We start from the raw sequence: 19,573 nt of genomic DNA on the forward strand, positions 1-19,573 counted from the left end.
GTTTTTCAACACAGCAGCTGTGAACACAATAGAAGCATGGCAACCTAGTAACAAGAAAGCGTGCTCATTAAAATCCAATAGTAGCAGAAATTGGCATGGACCAATTTCCAGCTATGTCACGTGAATGTGACAAGAAATTCAAATAAGATTTGACACATACAAGGAACTCTGCTTCGCTGAACTTGGAACATGAATGTTAAGTTTGCTTATTGGGAGGTGATTCTAAAACCTTAAGGCAGCTATTATTCACACAGGGTATTACCATGAACATTAACTAAAGCTTTTTGAAGTTTGGTTGATTCACACACTGTACTGACCAAACACCGCTTCATTTAAGCCAGCTTAAGAAACCAACAACCAAAACACATCCCAGTGGAGAAAGTGGACACTGACATAGGAGCAAATAAAAAACGTTTAAAATTATCTTTTCAAGATATATGCAGCCCAGTGTTACAGCAGCACTATTTACAACAGCCAAGACATGTGTCCATCAAAGGATGAATGGATAAAGAAGATGTCGTGCAATGGAATACTACGCAGCCATAAAAAAGAATGAAGTAATGCCATCTGCAGCAACATGAACAGATCTAGAAATTATACTAAAAGTGAAGTCAAACAAAGAAAGATAAATATTATATGACATCACATCTAGGTGGAATCTAAAAAAATACAAATGAACTATTTACAAAACAGAAACAGACTCACAGAAAACAAACATGATTACCAAAGGGGAAAGGGGGAAAGGGGTAAATTAGGAGTCTGCAATTAACAGATATACCTTATTATAAAATAAACAAGAATTTACTGCATAGCACAAGAAATTATATTCAGTATCTTCTAATAACCTATAAAAGAAAAGAACTGGAAAAAAGAATATACATACACATACATACATGTATAACCAAATCACCTTGCTATACACCTGAAACCACAATATTGTAAATCAACTATGAAAGAAAGTGAAAGTGTTAGTTGCTCAGTCGTGTCTGACTCTTTGTGACCCCATGGACTATAGCCCGCTAGGCTCCTCTGTCCATGGGATTCTCCAGGCAAGAATACTGGAGTAGGTAGCTATTCCCTTCTGCAGGAGATCTTCCCGACAAAGGGATCAAACCTGGATCTCCTGCACTGCGGGCAGATTCTTTATTTTCTGAGCCACCAGGGACCTTGATTTTAAAAATTATCTTTTCAGTTCATTCCCCACTGAAAATACACACACACACACCCTACCAACATATAAGCACCACAGGCAAACTGTTTCATAGCTGCAATATGTACACATTACCTTTTCAGACCAGACCAGGGTGATGCTCTCAGAAACAGCTTGTTAACAACCCCTTGCATTGCTGTTTAACAATCCGTTTATAGCCCATCAGAAAGCCAGCCCTCCAAGAAGAAGTATTTTACATCTACATATAAGATTTCTTTGTCACAAGGCTGGGATTCATGCAATCTTTCACTCTATAAACTGGAAAACAGATTATGCCATAATTTCTGGGACATATGATCCTATGCGCATGCAATACACACATATATAGAGTCACAAGAAGAAGCCCCTGGAATGAAAGCAGCATGACATCCAAGAAGGCACAACCCACCCCATACAGTCCTGACTAGGATTAAAAGTAGTGCAGAAAGGCTTGGTGTCAGCTACCCTTGCACTGTTCCCACTAGAACACGCTGATTCTAACCTCCAATACTGGTTTTCAAGCTTGAGCCTTCAGTAACGTTACAGAGAAACCTTTCCCTGACTCAAAGGAGCTATGCTGCAGGCTTTGGACAGTGCAGCAATAGTTCAGTGCAGTTCAGTTATGAGGCCATTAATGTACACAAGATGCAAGCAAAGAGTGAACCTGAAATTGTGACTTTTCCCCCAAAGTCGAACATGTGTGCCCTGGAACACTCGGACCAGTTGAGAGATTACCTTTCTGGCAAACAGCATAACAAAAACCCTTGATATGCCAAGTACCATCAACTGCCTAGGAGCAGCCAGCTGAACCCACACTTGCCTCACCGTGCCTGGGAAAGTGTGTGGTCAAAACTTGCCCAATCTTGTCAACACAGCCCCACACGGGATCCCAGTAGGATGAAGAGAAGAGGTAAACTTAGGGTTTACAAGACCCTGAGAAGAATCACAGATACCACCCTAGGGGCCAGAGCTGTGAAGTGGATTTTTTCTAATAATCCACTTGGTATGTAATCTGGCAGTCCACAAATATGTGCACTGGGTAAAAGGAGATTTGCCCAAACTAGAGTCAGCAGTTTGCCCAAACCAGACTCACCCTAAAACAGACCCAAATATGAAACAGGAGGTGTTGTGAACTCACTTCTCACCTGTAACCCAGATGAAATTAACTAAGAGGCCAGACGACTATACTCATTCTCCCACACCCATCCCCTACGCAGTAAACCTTTAAAGACCACAGTTGAAATGGAAACGTACCCAGAACCATTTTTCCCTTAAACCGGACTGTTCAACACCATGGCTAACCACAAAAGCACATGCAGGCATTCCCCCTACCTTACAGAAGCTCCATCTGGCCATTTTTACCAAGGTTTTCGAGACGGACGAATTCTCAGAAGAGCCAGCTCAAGTTAAGAGTGACTGGTGCCCGGGGGCCCACCTCTTCCCTCTGCTGGAGTAACACAGCCTTTCGGTGGGGTTTGCGTGGCTTTCTCCCTTTTTTCCTTCTTACATTTTTAAGTCTTTTCCCTCTGAGGCCTCGTACCACCCATCTCCAAGCAAGGCCCGCAGCCCTGTACCCAGAAAGGAGAAATAAATTTCCTGCCATCGATGTCAGTGGTTCTTGGGAATTTTTCTAGGATAGGGAACTTAGAAGAGCCAAGGTGCCAGGGAGGGTGGGGGCACATACACGGTGTACTAATAGGTGCCCTACTTGAGATGTAACCCAACGCCCATCTCCCTCCCATCTGGCTCAAAGTTAAAGATCCCCTTGCAGCATGCTGAAAAAGATTAGAGGATCATCACTCCAGTCTTTCTGGGCTCGCCAGCATTCCCCCTGAATTCCATCGTGTTCAAAAACTGTGTCTGACCCGCAGGGGACTCCTGCCACCGAGCAGCACGCCCTCACCGCTCACACAGCCTGGCCAGGTGCACAGAGCCTCGGAGACGTGAGAGAGCAGCATGCCAGCTTCAGAGGGCGAGCCTTTGTTTCCTGGTTCTCAGGGCAAAGATTCTTTGCCTTCCCAACAAGTATGGTCTCTCCTTCCACCTTAGCCTAAAGCATTCAAGTCAGCAGACCCAAGGAAGGACCGGGGGGATATGAAAGTGAAAGCTGCTCAGTCACGTCCGATTCTTTGCGACCCCCAAGGACTGTACAGTCCATGGAATTCTCCAGGCCAGAATAGTGGAGTGGGTAGCCTTTCCCTTCTCCAGGGGATCTTCCGAACCCAGGGATCGAACCCAGGTCTCCCACATTGTAGGCGGATTCTTTACCAGCTGAGCCACGAGGGAAGTCCTGGACAGAGTCAAATATGGAGCTGGCAGGAATCTGAGCTGGGGGAGTCTGAGCTGTTGTCAGCTAAATCAGGTCATTCAGGTCTCCACATCCAGAAGAGGGAACTCACCCAGACAGGGGCCCTTTGTCACTCAGAGCCCCAAATGACGGCTCTCCCACCCAGTTCACCGAGGCTCACAGACAGGCTAGATTAAGAGGCATGAAGGGAGAGTGACCCTGAAGGGATGTCCCTGCCCATCACTGGCCATGACTATCAAGACTGTTAGGAGAGCCACTGTCTCCAAGCAGAACACCAGACAAGTGAACTCCTGACCTGGATTTTTTAAATCTCCCAGATCGTAAGTCAAGAGGAGGATACAGTAACTATAAAATGCACCCGGGATCCCTTCACATGCCCACTTCTCAAAACCAGATGTACCCACTCTGGGGCAGGAAGCTGGACACGAGCGCACATGCAGAGGCCCAAAGAAAACAGAACTCACTTCTGTCCCTGGGGGTGCCCGGCCAGTGATCACAAGCCTGCACACGAGAAGACAGAGCAGGACCAGATGGCTGAGTCAGGAGACGCTACCCTGTGGTTTGCTCTGGCAGGAGGCCGATGTGATGTTCAAGGATAGTGTCTGGGAAAGATATACGGTCCAGAACAATGAAGGAAGTAACGTGGAAAAAAAAATGTTGCCTTTCCTTGCGCAAACTCCCCAAAGAAGCCCAGAAAGGTGCTCAGGAAACGCTCTCTCCTCTCTCATCAGGACTCAGGTACAGCTCCTCTTGCCCACCCCTGTGGTAGATCTAGTTCTCCAAGTACTAATTATTAGGCTATTAGGAGCCTTTGGATGATACTGGTCCCAAGTTTACTGGCCTGGAATCTTTAAGAGGGACCCCAGGGATGCCTGTTCTTGCCACACTAGAGTCTGGCAGGCACCTGCGAGGCCACCGCTGCACACCTAGACCCACACGGGTGACTTCAGAGGCTGACAAGCCTCTTGGGGGGTTGACTGTTAACTTACAATGCAGATTTCTATCTGTAGCCCATTTCTTTCCAGAAACACCTGAGAGTCAGTATCTTTGACTGTTGCTTCCTCGCAAAGAGGGGATGTGACAGAATCGGGGATTACTGACCTCATGATATGGAAAAGTCTTCAGAAAGATAAAGTCACCAGGTCCCGTCATAATCCACTGGAGTCCACAAGACAGCTGAGCAGAAAATCACCAACTCGCTTGTGTTTTCCAGGGCGAGGGCAGAGGAACCGGGTCTCTCTCCAGACCTAAGCTCTGGCCTCAACAGCTTAAAAGTGCCTACACCTGCTTCCAGGCGTCAACACAGGAGGCCTCGAACATTCTCTACACTATTCCTCCAAAAGGGCCCTTTAGGGACTTCCCTGGTGGTCCAGTGATTAAGACTCCACTCTCCCTAAAGCAGGGGACCCAGGTTTGATCTCTGGTCAGGGAACTAGATCCCACATGCCGCAACTAAGACCTGGAGCAGCCAAATACATTTTTTTCGAGGGCAGGGGGGGCGAGGTGGGGGGAGCTTTTGCAGGCTCCATGTCATCTTCTCACTTAACATGGATATACAGCAGAAAACTCAGGAGCTCACTCTAAGTCCACAGCAAAAGGAATCACAGCTACTGATAACAAATACTTCAACCTCCCTGCATGCATGCTAAGTCACATCGGTCATGTCTGACTCTTTGCGACTTCATGGACTGTAGCCTGCCAGGCTCCTCTGTTCATGGGATTCTCCAGGCAAGAATACTGGAGTGGGTAGCCATTTCCTTCTCCAGGGGATCTTCCCGACCCAGGGATCAAACCCACATCTCTTACATCTCCTGTACTGGCAAGAACTTTCTTTACCACTAGCACCACCTGGGAAGCCTCCCAACTCCCAGCCTCCCTTAACCTCTACAACAAATCAAGGTTCCCTGATGCCTGAAAGTTACAAATTTAGCTTCTTCAAATTCTCCCGTTTAAACCTCCAAGAAGAACCATCTACTCCAGACTCTTGGAACCAGAAAATTCACCATCTACTGCAAACAGTGTCTGCTCTGTGGTCAGACAGCCACGGGGCTGCCTGCCACACAAAAGCAGACTGAAGAATGGATGCTCCCTCCGGAGTCTTGTCCCGGTTGCAAATAATAAGTAACTGTATGAACGAGCAGATCCTTTAATAGGTTTGAATACTTGAGGGCTGAGTAATAATGCCCATCAGAGGCACTGCACAGTATTTGCAGGCTTCGGGTTTTTTCCTTTCATCTCTGGAAACTTATTCAGAACCATGCGAGCTATTCCCTCACAATTTTAAGATGCAAGCGGCATCTGTTTCGACCATGTAATTGCAGTTGGCTCGTCTCTTCTGTTGTTGAGGCTTGTATTCAACGAGAGTCAAAAATCGGAGCTTTGCTGAGCGCTGACTGAGTAACCCCGAGCCTGGGAGAAGCTCAAAGGGACGGTGACAAGAGCCCCGGCTGGGAGTCAGCCAGCCTGAGAGGCCTGGAGGTTCAGGCAGGGCCAAGAACCAGCCATGGGAGCGCTAGCAATACCAGGATGTCTCTGGCCTCTGTTTTCCCAACGATGTAATGTTGGGAAAATTACAGGACTAGAAACTCTCTCACCCCTTCTAGATTCCTCTGATGGGAGGATATACAAAGGGAGAGAAGAGCTACATTTTGCTTTGCTTTGAACAATGTTAAGGCACTGCCAACAGCCTTCAAGACAGGGCTGTTTTTTGTTTGTTTGTTTAGTTTTAAGATTTGAGTTGGTCCATTTTTTAAATTCTTTATTGAATTTGTTATATTACCGCTTCTGTTTTATGTTTTGGTTTTTTGGCCCCACGGCATGTGGGATCTTAGCTCCCCAACCAGGGATCGAACCCACAACCCCCTGCATTAGAAGATGAAGTCTTAAGCACTGGACAGCCAGGGAAGTCCTGTGATAGATATTTTTATTACCACTTCAGATGACTTACCAGGTTCAAGCTTAAGATGAACAAGTTAGGGGATAGGAGGGGGGTTGGGAAGGAGGAGGGAGGGAAGTTCAAGACGGAGGGGATATATGTATACAAATAGCTGACTCCATTGTACAGCAGAAACCAATACAACATTGTAAATCTAATAAAAATTTTTTTTTTTATGAATACGTTTAAGAAGCAAGATTCACACTCAGGTCTATCTACTCCAGGGTCTGCCCTTCCCCTAGAAGCCCTTCATGGTACAGCAATGACTAGTTCCCTCTTCTCAAGAACTTACAATCCCCTTAAGGGAAATCAGCATTACAGATAAGAACCAATGAACAGCTATCAGGCAGAATAAAATGCAAATCAAACTCTGAAAGAGCGGTGATTACGATGACAGTGCTCACATCCCTATGCACTGGCACCCACAGCACTCACACCAGCGGGACCACATGCCCTTTGAGGGTCATTCAGGAAATCAGATCGTTTTCAGTGTGTCTGACTCCCACATACAAAGGGAAAACACCTCTGGCGAACACACAAAGTCTGCTGAGCATGCAGATTTATTGGGTAGCTCTTTCCTGTCCTCACTGGAGAGGAAAGCAATATTTTTCGTAAGTCACTGGTCCAGATAACTGAAGTGTGGCCTTTTAAAAACATAGAAACGTTATTTCTATGTCAGCCCTGTTCACTGGCTAGCTTTCCAAAATGCACGACACTATTTCCTCACTTCCTAAACCTCGTAACGACTGTCTTTAACACGGAGGTCATAATGATGATCATTAATACCATCAGTCATTGTGTGGTGCCAGACAAACCGGTTTCACTCTCTAGACAGGAGTCCCACGACAAAGCTGTGCTGAGTTATTGCCTGCTTTTTGTCAACTTTCCTGGTGTCAGTGGGACATGGCCCTGGGATCATGAACACCTGATTCTGACTCTGGCTCAGCTACGAAGAGCAATGTGATCTCAGGCAGGTTGTTTTTTTTCATTTTTTAAAATTGGGGTATAGTTGCTTTAGAGTGTTGTGTTAGTTTCTGCCATGCACGGAAGTGAATCAGCCGTAGGTATACATATATCGCTTCCTCTTGGACCTCCCTCCCACCCCACTCCAGTCCCCTCCGCTCCGCTGGTCACCACAGAGCACTGAGCTGAGCTCCCTGCACTACATAGCAGGTTCCCACTACTGTTGCTGCTGCTGCTAAGTCACTTCAGTCGTGTCCGACTCTGTGCGACCCTAGAGACGGCAGCCCACCAGGCTCCCCCGTCCCTGGGATTCTCCAGGCAAGAACACTGGAGTGAGTTGCCATTTCCTTCTCCAGTGCATGAAAGTGAAGTCACTCAGTCGTGTCCGATTCTTATCAACCCCATGGACTGCAGCCCATCAGGCTCCTCCGTCCATGGGATTTTCCAGGCAAGAGTACTGGAGTGGGGTGCCACTGCCTTCCCCAAGGTTCCCACTAGCTCTCTCTTTTATACATGGTAGTGTATATATGTCAATCCCAACCTCCCTATTCATCCCCCCACCGTGTTCATACTGGTTCTCTACGACTGCACCTCCATTCCTGCCCTGCAAATAGATTCATCTGTATCAGCTTTTAAGATTTCACATACACACGTTACTATACAATATTTGTTTTCCTCTTTCTGACTTACTTCACTCTGTATGACAGACTCTAGGTCCATCCACGTCACTACAGATGACCCAATTTTGTTCCTTTTTATGGCTGAGTAATAGTCCATTGTAAATATGTACACATCGCTACCCATTTCAGGCCAACTACTGAAATGCTACAAGAAATGGCAACCCACTCCCGCGTTCTTGCCTGAAAAATCCCATGGAGCCTGGGAGGCTACAGTTCACGAGGTCACAGAGTCAGACACGACTGAGCGCACACACACACCTAAATGCTGCAGGATTCAGTTTCCTCCTCTGTTTCATGAGAACTGGGACTTAGACTTTCTTAATCCTTCAACTCCCTCCACACCGTACTCTGTCTGCTTCCTTCCCTACATCTGCTCTGAAGACAGGCTTCGTTAAAGCTGCTCAAATCCAGAAATGCATCACGTCAGAGGGCCCACAGCCTCTCTCCAGGAAATCAGAACAAGGGCAGTGGTGTCAGGTTATCAGGAGAGAGGAAAACAAAAAAGACGATTCCTTTGGTGGGGGGGGGCAGAAATCGGGGAATGCCTGAAGCGACATCAGACAGATTCCAAGAAATCAACACAGTATCTTTAGATGAGCGAAAAGGATGGGTTTTTAAATTTTTTAATTGGAGGATAATTGCTTTACAATATTGTATTGGTTTCTGCCACACATCAGCATGAATCAGCCATGGGCATACATATGACCCCTCCCTCTTGAACCTCCCACCCTATCCCACCCCGCTAGGTTGTCACAGAGCACAGGTTTGAGCTCCCTGCGTTGTACAGCCAACTAAGAGGGAAGGTCTGTAAAATATACTGCATTCATGAACTGTGTAAAAATTTTTAAATTGGAAAAAAATAAAAAGCAGCGGAAGGAGAGACTGAGCAAGGTGTGACCAAGGTGTCTGGCTCCCATGGCCCCAGCCTGTGACCCACCTGACCACGTGATGATGCCATAAGGCGTCACTAGGGAAAGTTGGGGGCTTCCCAGATGACGCTAATGAACCTGCCTGTCAATGCAGGAGACTTAAGAGACGCGGGTTTGATCCCTGGGTCAGGAAGATCCCCTGGAGGAGGGCAAGGCAACCCACTCCGGTTTTCTTGCCTGGAGAATCCCATGGACAGAGGAGCCTGGCGGGCTACGGTCCATGGGGTCACAAAGAGTCAAACACGACTGAAGCGACTTAGCACACACAGACAGGGGAAAGTAGAGAGGGGAAAGGTTTCTAAGAAAAACATGAAAAGGGCCCAAATGAACCCACCCAAATACAAAGTATCACAAGACAACATCAAGGACTGGCGTAGAAACAGGACACCTGGACATCCACTCCAGGGAGGGTGCTGTGTGCAAAGTGACCATCTGGCTGCCTTGCCCCCAGAGGGCTGATTAGGAGCCACCCACCCAAGCAGGAGGAGACAGAGAGGGAGGAGGCGTCCCTGCCAGCTCTATTCCTGCCTCTCAGCTTGGCCTGTGGGAAGCGCCACCATCACCCCATCGTTCTCAGCTTTCTAACTTTCTTCAAAAAGGAGGCTGGCCTTGAGAGTCAGGAGGGAAGGCAGATGCTGGCCTGAGCTTCTCCACGCACTGCCTGGGAGATGGCAGGCCAACACATCACTTAACTGCTGCAGGCTCCTCCTCTGTAAAATAGGGAGAAAACCTGCCTCCCAGAGGGAGTCACGAAGAACAAATGAGACAATGCACATAAAATGCTTGGTCTGAGGACTGGCACACAGCAGGATCCAATAAGTGATGGTAGTAGTGATGGAGGACGAGGAGAAGAAATGCAGGACGGATGATCACCAGAGCAGCACGCAAACCCCTTTAATTACCTAGACTTATACCACTGAAACATACACATTACCATACATAAAATAGATAGCCAGTGGGAGTTCGATGTATGAAGCACCTAAAGCTCAAGACGACCTGGAGGGATGGGGTGGGGAGGGAGGTGGGAAAGGGGGGTTCAGGAGGGAGGGGACATATATATGCCTATGCATTCAATGTACGGCAAAAACCATTATAAACAACCCATTATAACATTGTAAAGTAATTATCCTCCAATTAAAATTTTCAAAAAGAAAGTGAAAAGTGATAGTGTTAGTTGCTTAGTCATGTCTGACTCTTTGTGACCCCATGGACTGTAGCCCGCCAGGCTCCTCTGTCCATGAAATTCCCCAGCTAAGAAAACTAGAGTGGGTTGCCATGCCCTTCTCCAGGGGATCGTCCCAACCCAGGGATCAAACCCAGGTCTCCTGTACTGCAGGTGGATTCTCTATTCTCTGAGCCGCCAGAGAAGCCCATCGAGACCTTAGAAAGCTCCCAAAATGCAGGTGTTCCACAGTTTAGTCCACAGACCTGAGTGAGCAGTCTGTGCTTCTAGGGGGTTCATACCTAACACACACAGACTAATGCCTCGTCGCCCTTTCCACCCATACTCCCCAAATTCCAGATCATTAGACCAGGGGTCCCCAACCTCCAGGATCCAATGCCTGATGATCTGTGGTGGAGCTGATGTAACAATAATAAAGTCCACAGTAAATGTAATGTGCTTCAACCATCCCCAAACCACAAACCACCCACCACCACCATGTGCCCATCCCCCATCTGTGGAAAAGTGTCTTCCATGAAACTGGTCCTTGGTGCCAAAAAGACTAGAGACACTGCCTCAAACAGAGACCAGGCTGAACTGTACACTTTCACTGAGCAGAAAAGACTGATCAAGTAAGTTAGCAGAGCAAATACCACATTGGTGGTACTATTTCGATGCAGAAGGCACAGTCTTGAGCACACAGCAGCCCTCATTTCTAATCAGAAGACGGTGTGGACACACGTTATTTCTGCCTGTTCATGGAGGTGCAGACTGAAACGCCCCCAGAAAGCCACATTTATTAGGCTGTTTTCTGTACGTTCAGAAATTAGTCTTTCTCTCCCCAAATACTAGGTTTGGCAGCGAACGGTCTTTATGCCAGATCCCTCCTGGGGCGTGGGAACCCCGCGTCAACTTATACTCATTCGATTCAATAAATCCACAGAGAGCTTGGTTTCTTACACACATCTCATAACAAATATGGCAGTGAGGGCCTCTGCCAGGAAATCAACACGAAGACAAAATACGTTGTTTGTACACCCCATGCCCCAAGGGGCTTCGTTTGACACTCATTCACTCTGCTGGGAGTGTCACACCAAAGAGCAGCTTTTCAATATCCATAACAGGGCGCACAGGCTCTTGATGCTGGTCCCAAACACACCCCCCTGCTCCCACCTGCCTCAGCGTGAGTAAACGCAGGTCAACTTGGCTGCACAGAATCTGTTCTAGTGCTAGCTTCCTTAGGAAATTCTAGAAACTGGGCTGTTTTTTCCCTCGACTTACCTATGCTAAAGAGGTAAGCTATTTCTCTAGGACTAGCTGCCATGTTTTCAGCTGATGCTGTTTGAAACACAGAGCCTCAGTATGTATAAATTAAGGTGTATGTTTGAGCCTAAGGTTCCCCTCCAGGATTTCTCAGAAAAAGGCTCAGCAAAGAGGCCCAGAGCCCTCAACCCAAAACATAAGTACCAGCTCCTCACATACTATAAACAAAAAAAGTACCACTGCACCCCATCATTGGGGATATATCCAAAACTCAGAGCGGAATCTCAAGAGTCATTTGTACTCCCATGTTTATCGCAGCCTCATTCACAACAGCCGTGAGATGGAAGTAACACAGATGTCCTTCAACAGATGAATGGATTAAAGAAAATATGGCATATACATAAAATGGAATGCTGTGTGTGGCAGTCACTCAGTCGTGTCCGACTCTTTGCGACCCCATGGACTGTAGTCTGCCAGGCTCCTGTGCATGGAATTAATTCTCCAGGCAAGAATACTGAAGTGGGTTGCCATGCCATCTCCAAGGGATCTCCAAAGGTTCGGTCAAGAATCGAACCTAGGTCTCCCGCATTGCAGGCAGATTCTTTACCACTTGAGCTCCCAAGGAAGCCAAAATGGAATGCAAAGCAGCCTTGAAAAAAAAGGAAACCCTGTCCCATGCTACAACATGGACAAGCCTCCCGGCCATTCTGCTAAGTGAAATACAGTACAATTCTACTCATATGAACTATTTAAAGGAGACAAAAATCACAGAAACAGAAAATAGGAAGGTGGTGACTGAGGGCTGGGAGGAGGGGAGAGGGGAAACTAGTGTTGAGTGGGTATAGAGTTTCAGTGTTGCAAGACAGAAAAGTTCTAGAGATCAGTTGCACAACAATGGGAAGAGACTTAACATGACTGAACTGCACCCTCAACAATGGTTTAGAGGGAAACTCAATGTTACATGCTTTTCACCATAATACAGAGAAAAGTTATTGCGGTAGATGGTGGTGCAAAGACAAGCCCATCGAGCCCCTCTTCCTTCATCCCCCACTCCTACTCTTTCCTCTTCTCACATCTAACAATATACCCTCTCGACCCAGGGCTCCCCCACACACCGCCTTACTTGGCACAGACCTCCATGCCCTCATACCAGCTGGCTTGCGATTAAAATGGACCAAGTTAGGAAGTGCCAGAGAGCACACAGCCTATTGTATCGAATTTCTTTGGCCTTTTATAGGGACGAACCCGTGAACCCAGCCAGTATGGGGCAGGGGCTCGAAAACCAAGAGGCCTGCATTGCTCTACCTCGGACACATATCAGCTGAAGCAAACCATTTAGCTGTGTGGACCTCTTTGCCATAAAAGACGCTGGCCCAGGTGATCTTTATAGCCTCCCAGCTCCGAGTCTCTAATTAATTAAATTGCTAAAGAACCCAGAGAGAACTTTAGAAGTCTCCTCAGTTGGACCTTCTCCAGTGATTCCTCAAGCCCCTTTATCTTTTACTCAACTCCATGTTTTGCTTATTTTTAGACACAAAAGCAGTTTTTGAAAATGTCACCAAAATAAGAAAAATTATAAGGTCAAAATTCTACTGATAATAATTTTTGGACCAACACCCTATGGAGTGCCCCAGGCCTCCCTGAGTCAACAGAGTGACCCCACAACCACTTCATGCCAGCTTGCGGATGCAGCGTGAAGTCAGTCCAGGCACACAGGACAGAGAGAAGGGGCCCTGACCGCCTTCCATGCCTCACTGCAAGTCAGCCAACGTGACCGACACATACATCTAAGCCAGATGCCAAGGTGGGCACAAGACACAAAAAGCTAATCACCACTCAGCCCAAGGAGCTCAGGGTCCAGAGGGGAGTCTCCCAGAGAGTAAGAAAATAGAGAATTCATTCCACTAAGAAAGCCAACCCATACAGAGGGCAGAGAAAGGGAGGGGACCAGGGAAGTTATCTGCCTGTTTTCTATCGTATTCTGGAAGCCCTCCTCGAAAGGGCTGGGTCTGCTGGGTCATAAGTGTGATCCACTACAACTTGGCTGAACTTAGAACTCAACAGGTGACTTGAAGGTGAAGGCTGATGATGGAAAAGAGCCTCTTCCTTCCTCCCATGCCTAGCAGTCAGCCACATGATCCCCTGATAAAAAAAACAGTTGACTTTTTATATAGTTAGTCCTTACATTTAAACAACCCCAGGGACTGCCCTGGTGGTCCAGTGGTTAAGACTCCACACTCCCAATGCAGGGGGCACGCGTTCCATCCTTGGTGGGGAAATAAAATCCCTTATGCCACACAGAAAGACCAAAAAAAAAAAAGCCAAACAAACAAAAGCCCCCAAATGGTCGGGAATGGAAGCATTTAATCTCTCATGATGAAAGTGCCCAGTACAGACACACAGAGGGGCACAGTACTAGTCTGGGTGACCTTGGGCTGGTCCACCTGTCTTCTGCTGTAAACGTATGTCTGATAACTTCCCTAGGGTGCCGGGAAGATGCTTTTAAAGTGCAAAAGAAACATGAGAGCCAATATCAGGCACTCATCAGCAACCACCACCACGCAAGCGATACATATAAAGGTGTCACTGAGTGACTGATTCAGAAACTTTCACCCTGGAAATTCCACCGAAATCATACACTACTCTTTTTCTAGCAGAACTGACACTGCTCAGAAGTAAACAGAGTACTTCCCCCTGTGGCTGCCTCTGGTCGGGCTCCTCTGTGCTCCATCACACCAGCTGCTGAGGAATTTACTTGCCTGCTGACCAGCTGCTCGTAGAGGATACAAGCCAGGGAGAAAGATTTCAGGAGCAGACAGCAGAGGCGAGGGAAAACTCTCCACAGAGAGCTTTCCATGCCACATGTCCTCAGGACATCAGAGCCATGAGCTCATCCTTTAAAGCTCCTGACACTCATTCTCTACTCCACAGAAAACTTTATTGTTTACTGGACTCTAGGAAAAAAAAAAAAAAATTGCTGTACTAGTGGGTTCCCGGCAAACATTTTTTATCCTGCAGTCATTGTACCACATCCCAGGGACTCAGGGAAACACCGCACACAATCACCAGAACATTTTCAGACAAGCTAGAATAATCCCAGTCCTTGATCTCCAGAGTTTCTTACTGGAACACTGCAAACTAAACAAACGCCATGAGAAAATGCACTTCCCGTGCGTGCGTTTAAACATATGCACGGTCCAAGTAAGCAGTCACAGACGGGTTCCATAAAGGACAATCCAAATTAAAAGTGATACTTTCACTACTAGGGAAGACCACTGGATCTGTTCTAATTACGGAGAAATACAGAAGTCAAGAAAAGAGGCTTTCGAAAAGAATGGAGAGGGTAAATGATAAGATAGAAAATGATAACACAAACCGTGGCTGCAATTTTTAGGTCACAGTTAAGGGACTGTGCTGTCTGGGTTTGGGATTGGTTCCCTCTGTGCATGTAAGGAAGGAGTTGCTGTAGTCTTCCACTGAGGTACCATGAGATGAACCCCTCATTGGTATTTCTGCCTGCAGCCCCGAGCCTCTCAGAACAGCGGGCTTATGCAGTCTTTTTAGAAGAGCTAGCAAGCCACAAAACGGCTTGCTTTTCGTTGTCTCCACTCCAAAATCACTCTCCCATAGTTGCTCAAGTTCTCCTGAGGTCAGATTTATTGTCGTTGAGCTAAATACAATTTACAGATTTAATATCCTATTATTTAGTTACCTTTGTGTTATGAAGTATCAGATAGATTAGGCATACCCAAGGATTATCCCGAACTCATAGAATCGAATTTATTCAGCAAAAGAAATTGGTTTTAAAGTATCAACCTACCTAAATTCTTTACTCTGACACCCTCTCCACCGGAGACATAGTGCTATCCCCAGATATCTACACAGAAACCCGAAAGTTCCACTAAGCGCTTTTTGTGCGAGGCAAAAACAATCCCAACCCACCTTTTCAGTTCACATTAACCCTAATTCAAAACCCCTGAGAAATCGCGCCTGATAAGAAATACTAACACCTGAGTATAATTATGAAACCCTAATGAGCAAATATGAGAAAATGCTGAGTTTTCCTCTAAACAGAGCCTATGTAAATACCATTTAAAACAGAAGAGACGTTTCCCAAAATGCCCCATGGATGAAGAAAACTGGTTATTTGTTCATTGTCTCTGCAGGGTCCCCTCAATGAACATATTAAATGGGCCAAGCCACAAACAAAACTTCAGCAGCTTCAGCTTCTCACTGAAGAAGGCTTTTCCATCTGAGCGCTGATGGTAACAGTGAAATGAAAGTGCACACGGAACGCAGGGAAGGGAAAATTAATTGGGGGAGATGGACAAATCAGTGTGCCTCCTCACGGTGGCAAACTTTACAACAACTTTTTAGAAGAAACAAACCGCAGCACCACTAGCCTTTACAGACATACAGACATGTACATAAATGCTCACACACACCACTACTTGGAAGGTAAGTACTGTGTTTGCAAACATCCTCCACCATCCTGCATTTACCAGACTGCAAACCTTGGCCAGAGACTGGGAGATTTCTACTCTTAGCTACCCTCTCTGCACTGTCAAAGTGGGAAGGTCATTCTGCCTGGTCACTTCAATCATTCTCCCTGCATGACAAGAGTTTTCTACTTTTGGATTGCTCAACGTTCAGATGCCTACGAGAGTAAAATAACCATTCAGCAACTTTATTCACCTTGGTTTAAAGAAAAAAAAAGAAAGAAAGAAAAGAAAGAAATTCATTGTGCAATGCCCAGGAAAAGCTGACAGCACTACTGTCTCTCCGACAAGCGCTTGCAATTACAATGGGGCGGCGGGGGGGTGGGGGGGGGGCGACACTGTCTGACCAGACTCGCGGAACGCTTAAAAAAAAGATTCCAACCCCAATGGAGCCGGAGAACTATCTTTTTTCTAAGAAGACCACCCCTCGGGAACAAAAGTTACATTTCGATCACATGTTGGGAGTAGGAGTAGGGAGCAGGCTTTTTTTTTTTTTTTTAAGCGCACTAATTACCGGGGTGTTTTGCAGACCTGAGGACCACTCGGGTTCCTCCTGACCGACTGTGACCGGCATTTCCTTGTCAAAAAGCAAAGGAGGTGGGGTGGGGGCGCAGGAGCCGACACGGGGCTCGGCGGGAGCGGGGAAGCAGCAAGGTTACACTAGAGGGTACGCCGCCGCCGAGAGCTGCATCTCCTTCCCCGGCGCCCCAAATAATTTCCTGCGAACAGAGCGACTGCAACAGCCCCCTCGGATCGGAGGAGCCCGGCACGATCAGCCGGGCCGGTGCAGCTCAAGGCTTTCCACCCCGGAGAGGGAGGGGGAGAAGATCTTTACCTTAATGCTACACTGAGCAGGAGTCTCAGACATGTCTCACAGCGAGAGAGATCAGGAAGTTCTCAGTTTTTTTTCCACTTTCCTTTCCTCTCCCCAACCCAGAAACGCTCCACGGCCAGCCGGACGCGGTCATTTAAGAAGTTTCTTGCAGCATCTCTCCCGGCGGCCGCCCCGGGGGGCCGCGAGCGCGCGGGGCGGGGCGGGGCGGGCCGGGCGCCGGCCGAGTCGCCGCGCGCGGGGTGGCGGGGGCGTGGGAGCGGGCGGCGCGGCGGCGGGGTCTGCAGGTCGCGGCGCGGCGACCCGGGGCGCTAGCCCGGCCGGCCTGCCCCGCTCTCTCCTCCCACCCGGGCCGGCGCCCCCGCCCCCCGCCCTCCCGCCGCTCTCCCTCGCCCTCCCTCTCTCTCTCTCGAATGTTTTCCTTCCTGGAAGAGAGAAACTGAAAGGCAGAACTGAGAAAGCTCTTTGCTCATTGATCTTGAGAGTTTCAGTGCAGAAACTGACGTGAATTCCCAGCACTGAGCTCTGCCTCTTAAAGGAGCCACCAGGAAATAAAAGCTCGGGTTACAGCCCGGCATCGGGAAATAAAAGCCGCGCGGGGGAGGGGGGGGAGAGGCGGCGCGGCGGTCGGGGGGCGGGGGACCGTGCGCCAGGCCCCCGGGGCCCGGGCGCGGGGCTGCTAAGCTCCGCCGGGCCGCTGCCGGGCTCGCGCCTCGGGGCCCCAGAACCCTCCGGACAGGATCAACGAGGCGTTGATCCCCTCCCCTAGTTCCGTCTCTTAGATACACTGAAAGGCACAGGGCTTTTTTTTTTTTTTTTCTCCGCCCCCCCCTCCCGCCACCCCGAGCCGAGCGCAGACGCAATGAAAATAATTATATAGGAAGGGACATTCCGGTAAGGACGCGGAACCCGAAGGAGGAAATAAAACAATAGCCTTTGTTCTGCTTCTCGACCGCGGCCTCTTTAAGAGAATCCACCAGGAAATGGGAGATCGGGTTACAGCCCGCACCGGGGAAAAGAGGCGAGCGGGCGAGCGGCGGAGCGCGACGCCGCCGGAGACAAAGCGGGGCTGCTGCCCGCAGATGCCCGCCCGGCCGCGGGGGGGAATTCCCCGCCGAGGTGGGCGCCCCGAAAACGCTAGGTGCGCGCGCGCGCGCGCACCCGCCGGGCCGGGGATGCGGGCGCTGCCCGGCCGAGCACTCGTCCTGGAGAAGGGAAGGCGGCTGGGCAGTTATCAAAGGCGGTTGAGTTCCTTTTCCTGACCACCACCACCCCCAGCCACCCTTCCTCCCTGTTTCGAAATCTGCTGTCCTTTTAAAGCAATAGCGGCCGCTACCAACCGACAAAGGGGACTCGAGTACAAAGTTGACAGGACGGGTTCCTGGAGATAATAGCCCTCCCCGGACCGCTTCTCAGAAGCCGTCACTGACAGATGGGACGACCCCCGGGATCCTGCCGGGAGGGTGGGAAGAATATTTGGCTGGGAAAACAAATGAGGTTAAAGCCGGTGGGGCTGAAGGTTCTATCCTTGAGTACGTGTTGTCTGATCACTCTATTATTTTTATTGTTGTTTATAGTCTCTGAAAATGCTCCGAAGCGTCCACCGCTGGACACATTATTAATTATATGTAAATTCTAAAGCCTGCTAGTACTTTCGGGTTTAACTCATGGATGTGTATTAAATTATGAATATAAAGACTAAGACTCATTTCCCAGAGCCGCCCAATTTTCCTACCCACTTCCCTTCATCTCTCCACGTGATAAATCTTGTGCAGACTTTTTTACACACTCATTCGAAGAACACTCTGAACCAGGATTTATTTAAGGGGTTGGAATGGGAAAGCCCTGTTTTTGGGAAGGTGGGAATAATGGGATTTTGTGAGTCTCCGAGGACCTCAGAAGTCCTTGTCACCTGGTAGTCCTATTCCCGGGAGGGGTCACATCCACACCAGCTCCTCTGCCTCGAACCACCTGCTGCCCCCCATCCCAATCCACACACACGTATCTGCCTTTGATCCCATGGCTGGTGTTGCTGGCATTGGTTCTGATGTCCCATTGCTGGGTTAAGTCCTATAAACCTCTACATCCCTTACTTACCAGTATGATCTTTGGCAGTTCATGTTCTCAGCTTGGGTAAAATGGGATGGGGTGGGGGGTGGGGAATAGTACCTATCTCTCAAGATTCCTGTGAGTGTTAAAAGAGCAGATATATACGAAGTGATTATCTGAGTGCTTGCTACATATTTTACCTGCTCAATGTTAGCTACAATTATTTATCCTCAGGACCGAATTAACTCTCAACTTTATTCTCTCACCTAACTTTCTCCAGGTGACTCACGAAAGTGGTCGTTTAAATGAGTGTGTGTGGTCCAAAGCAAAATATTGCAGTAGCTGCTGTGGCAAATGTCGCATTTATCCAGGGGCTGATGATCTCTTTCTAGAAAGCTCCTGATAGTAAATATTTTAGGCTTTGTGCCCCAAGAGACAAAATATAGATTTTGTAGTTACTTATATAACAACAGAGAAAACAAATATCCAGTTTTTTTATTGACAAAATATAAGGTATAATAATAAGAGTTGTAATACAAGTCTAACAATGAAAGGAATGGAACTCTTTTTTAGGGGGATAACATTTCACTAAGTTAAACATCAGCTTAAAGTAAATGTTCTCTATCATCACAATTGATTGCAAAGGTTTATCTATTAATGTGGATCTCTCATGAGATTTTACTTATTTCATTTGGAAATATCTTTTCACCCAGATAGGATACTGCCAGATACATCAATCCATGAGCATATGGTTTTACTTGAGC

The 19,573-nt window shown here is 47.9% G+C and overlaps 1 protein-coding gene across 1 annotated transcript in view; it reads right to left on the reverse strand.

Moving 5' to 3' along the window:
• ETV6 (ETS variant transcription factor 6) overlaps positions 1–16,889 on the reverse strand; it is a 289,130-nt gene extending 272,241 nt beyond the window's left edge. The window contains exon 1 of the mRNA XM_068969889.1: positions 16,764–16,889. Within this exon, the coding sequence (XP_068825990.1) occupies positions 16,764–16,796 (33 nt within the window). The 5' untranslated portion in view covers positions 16,797–16,889. The remainder of the gene's footprint in view (positions 1–16,763) is intronic.
• Between the last annotated feature and the right edge of the window lie 2,684 nt (positions 16,890–19,573).

The sequence above is a fragment of the Capricornis sumatraensis genome, chromosome 4 (assembly GCF_032405125.1).
Source record: "Capricornis sumatraensis isolate serow.1 chromosome 4, serow.2, whole genome shotgun sequence".
NCBI classification, from domain to species: Eukaryota; Metazoa; Chordata; class Mammalia; order Artiodactyla; family Bovidae; genus Capricornis; species Capricornis sumatraensis.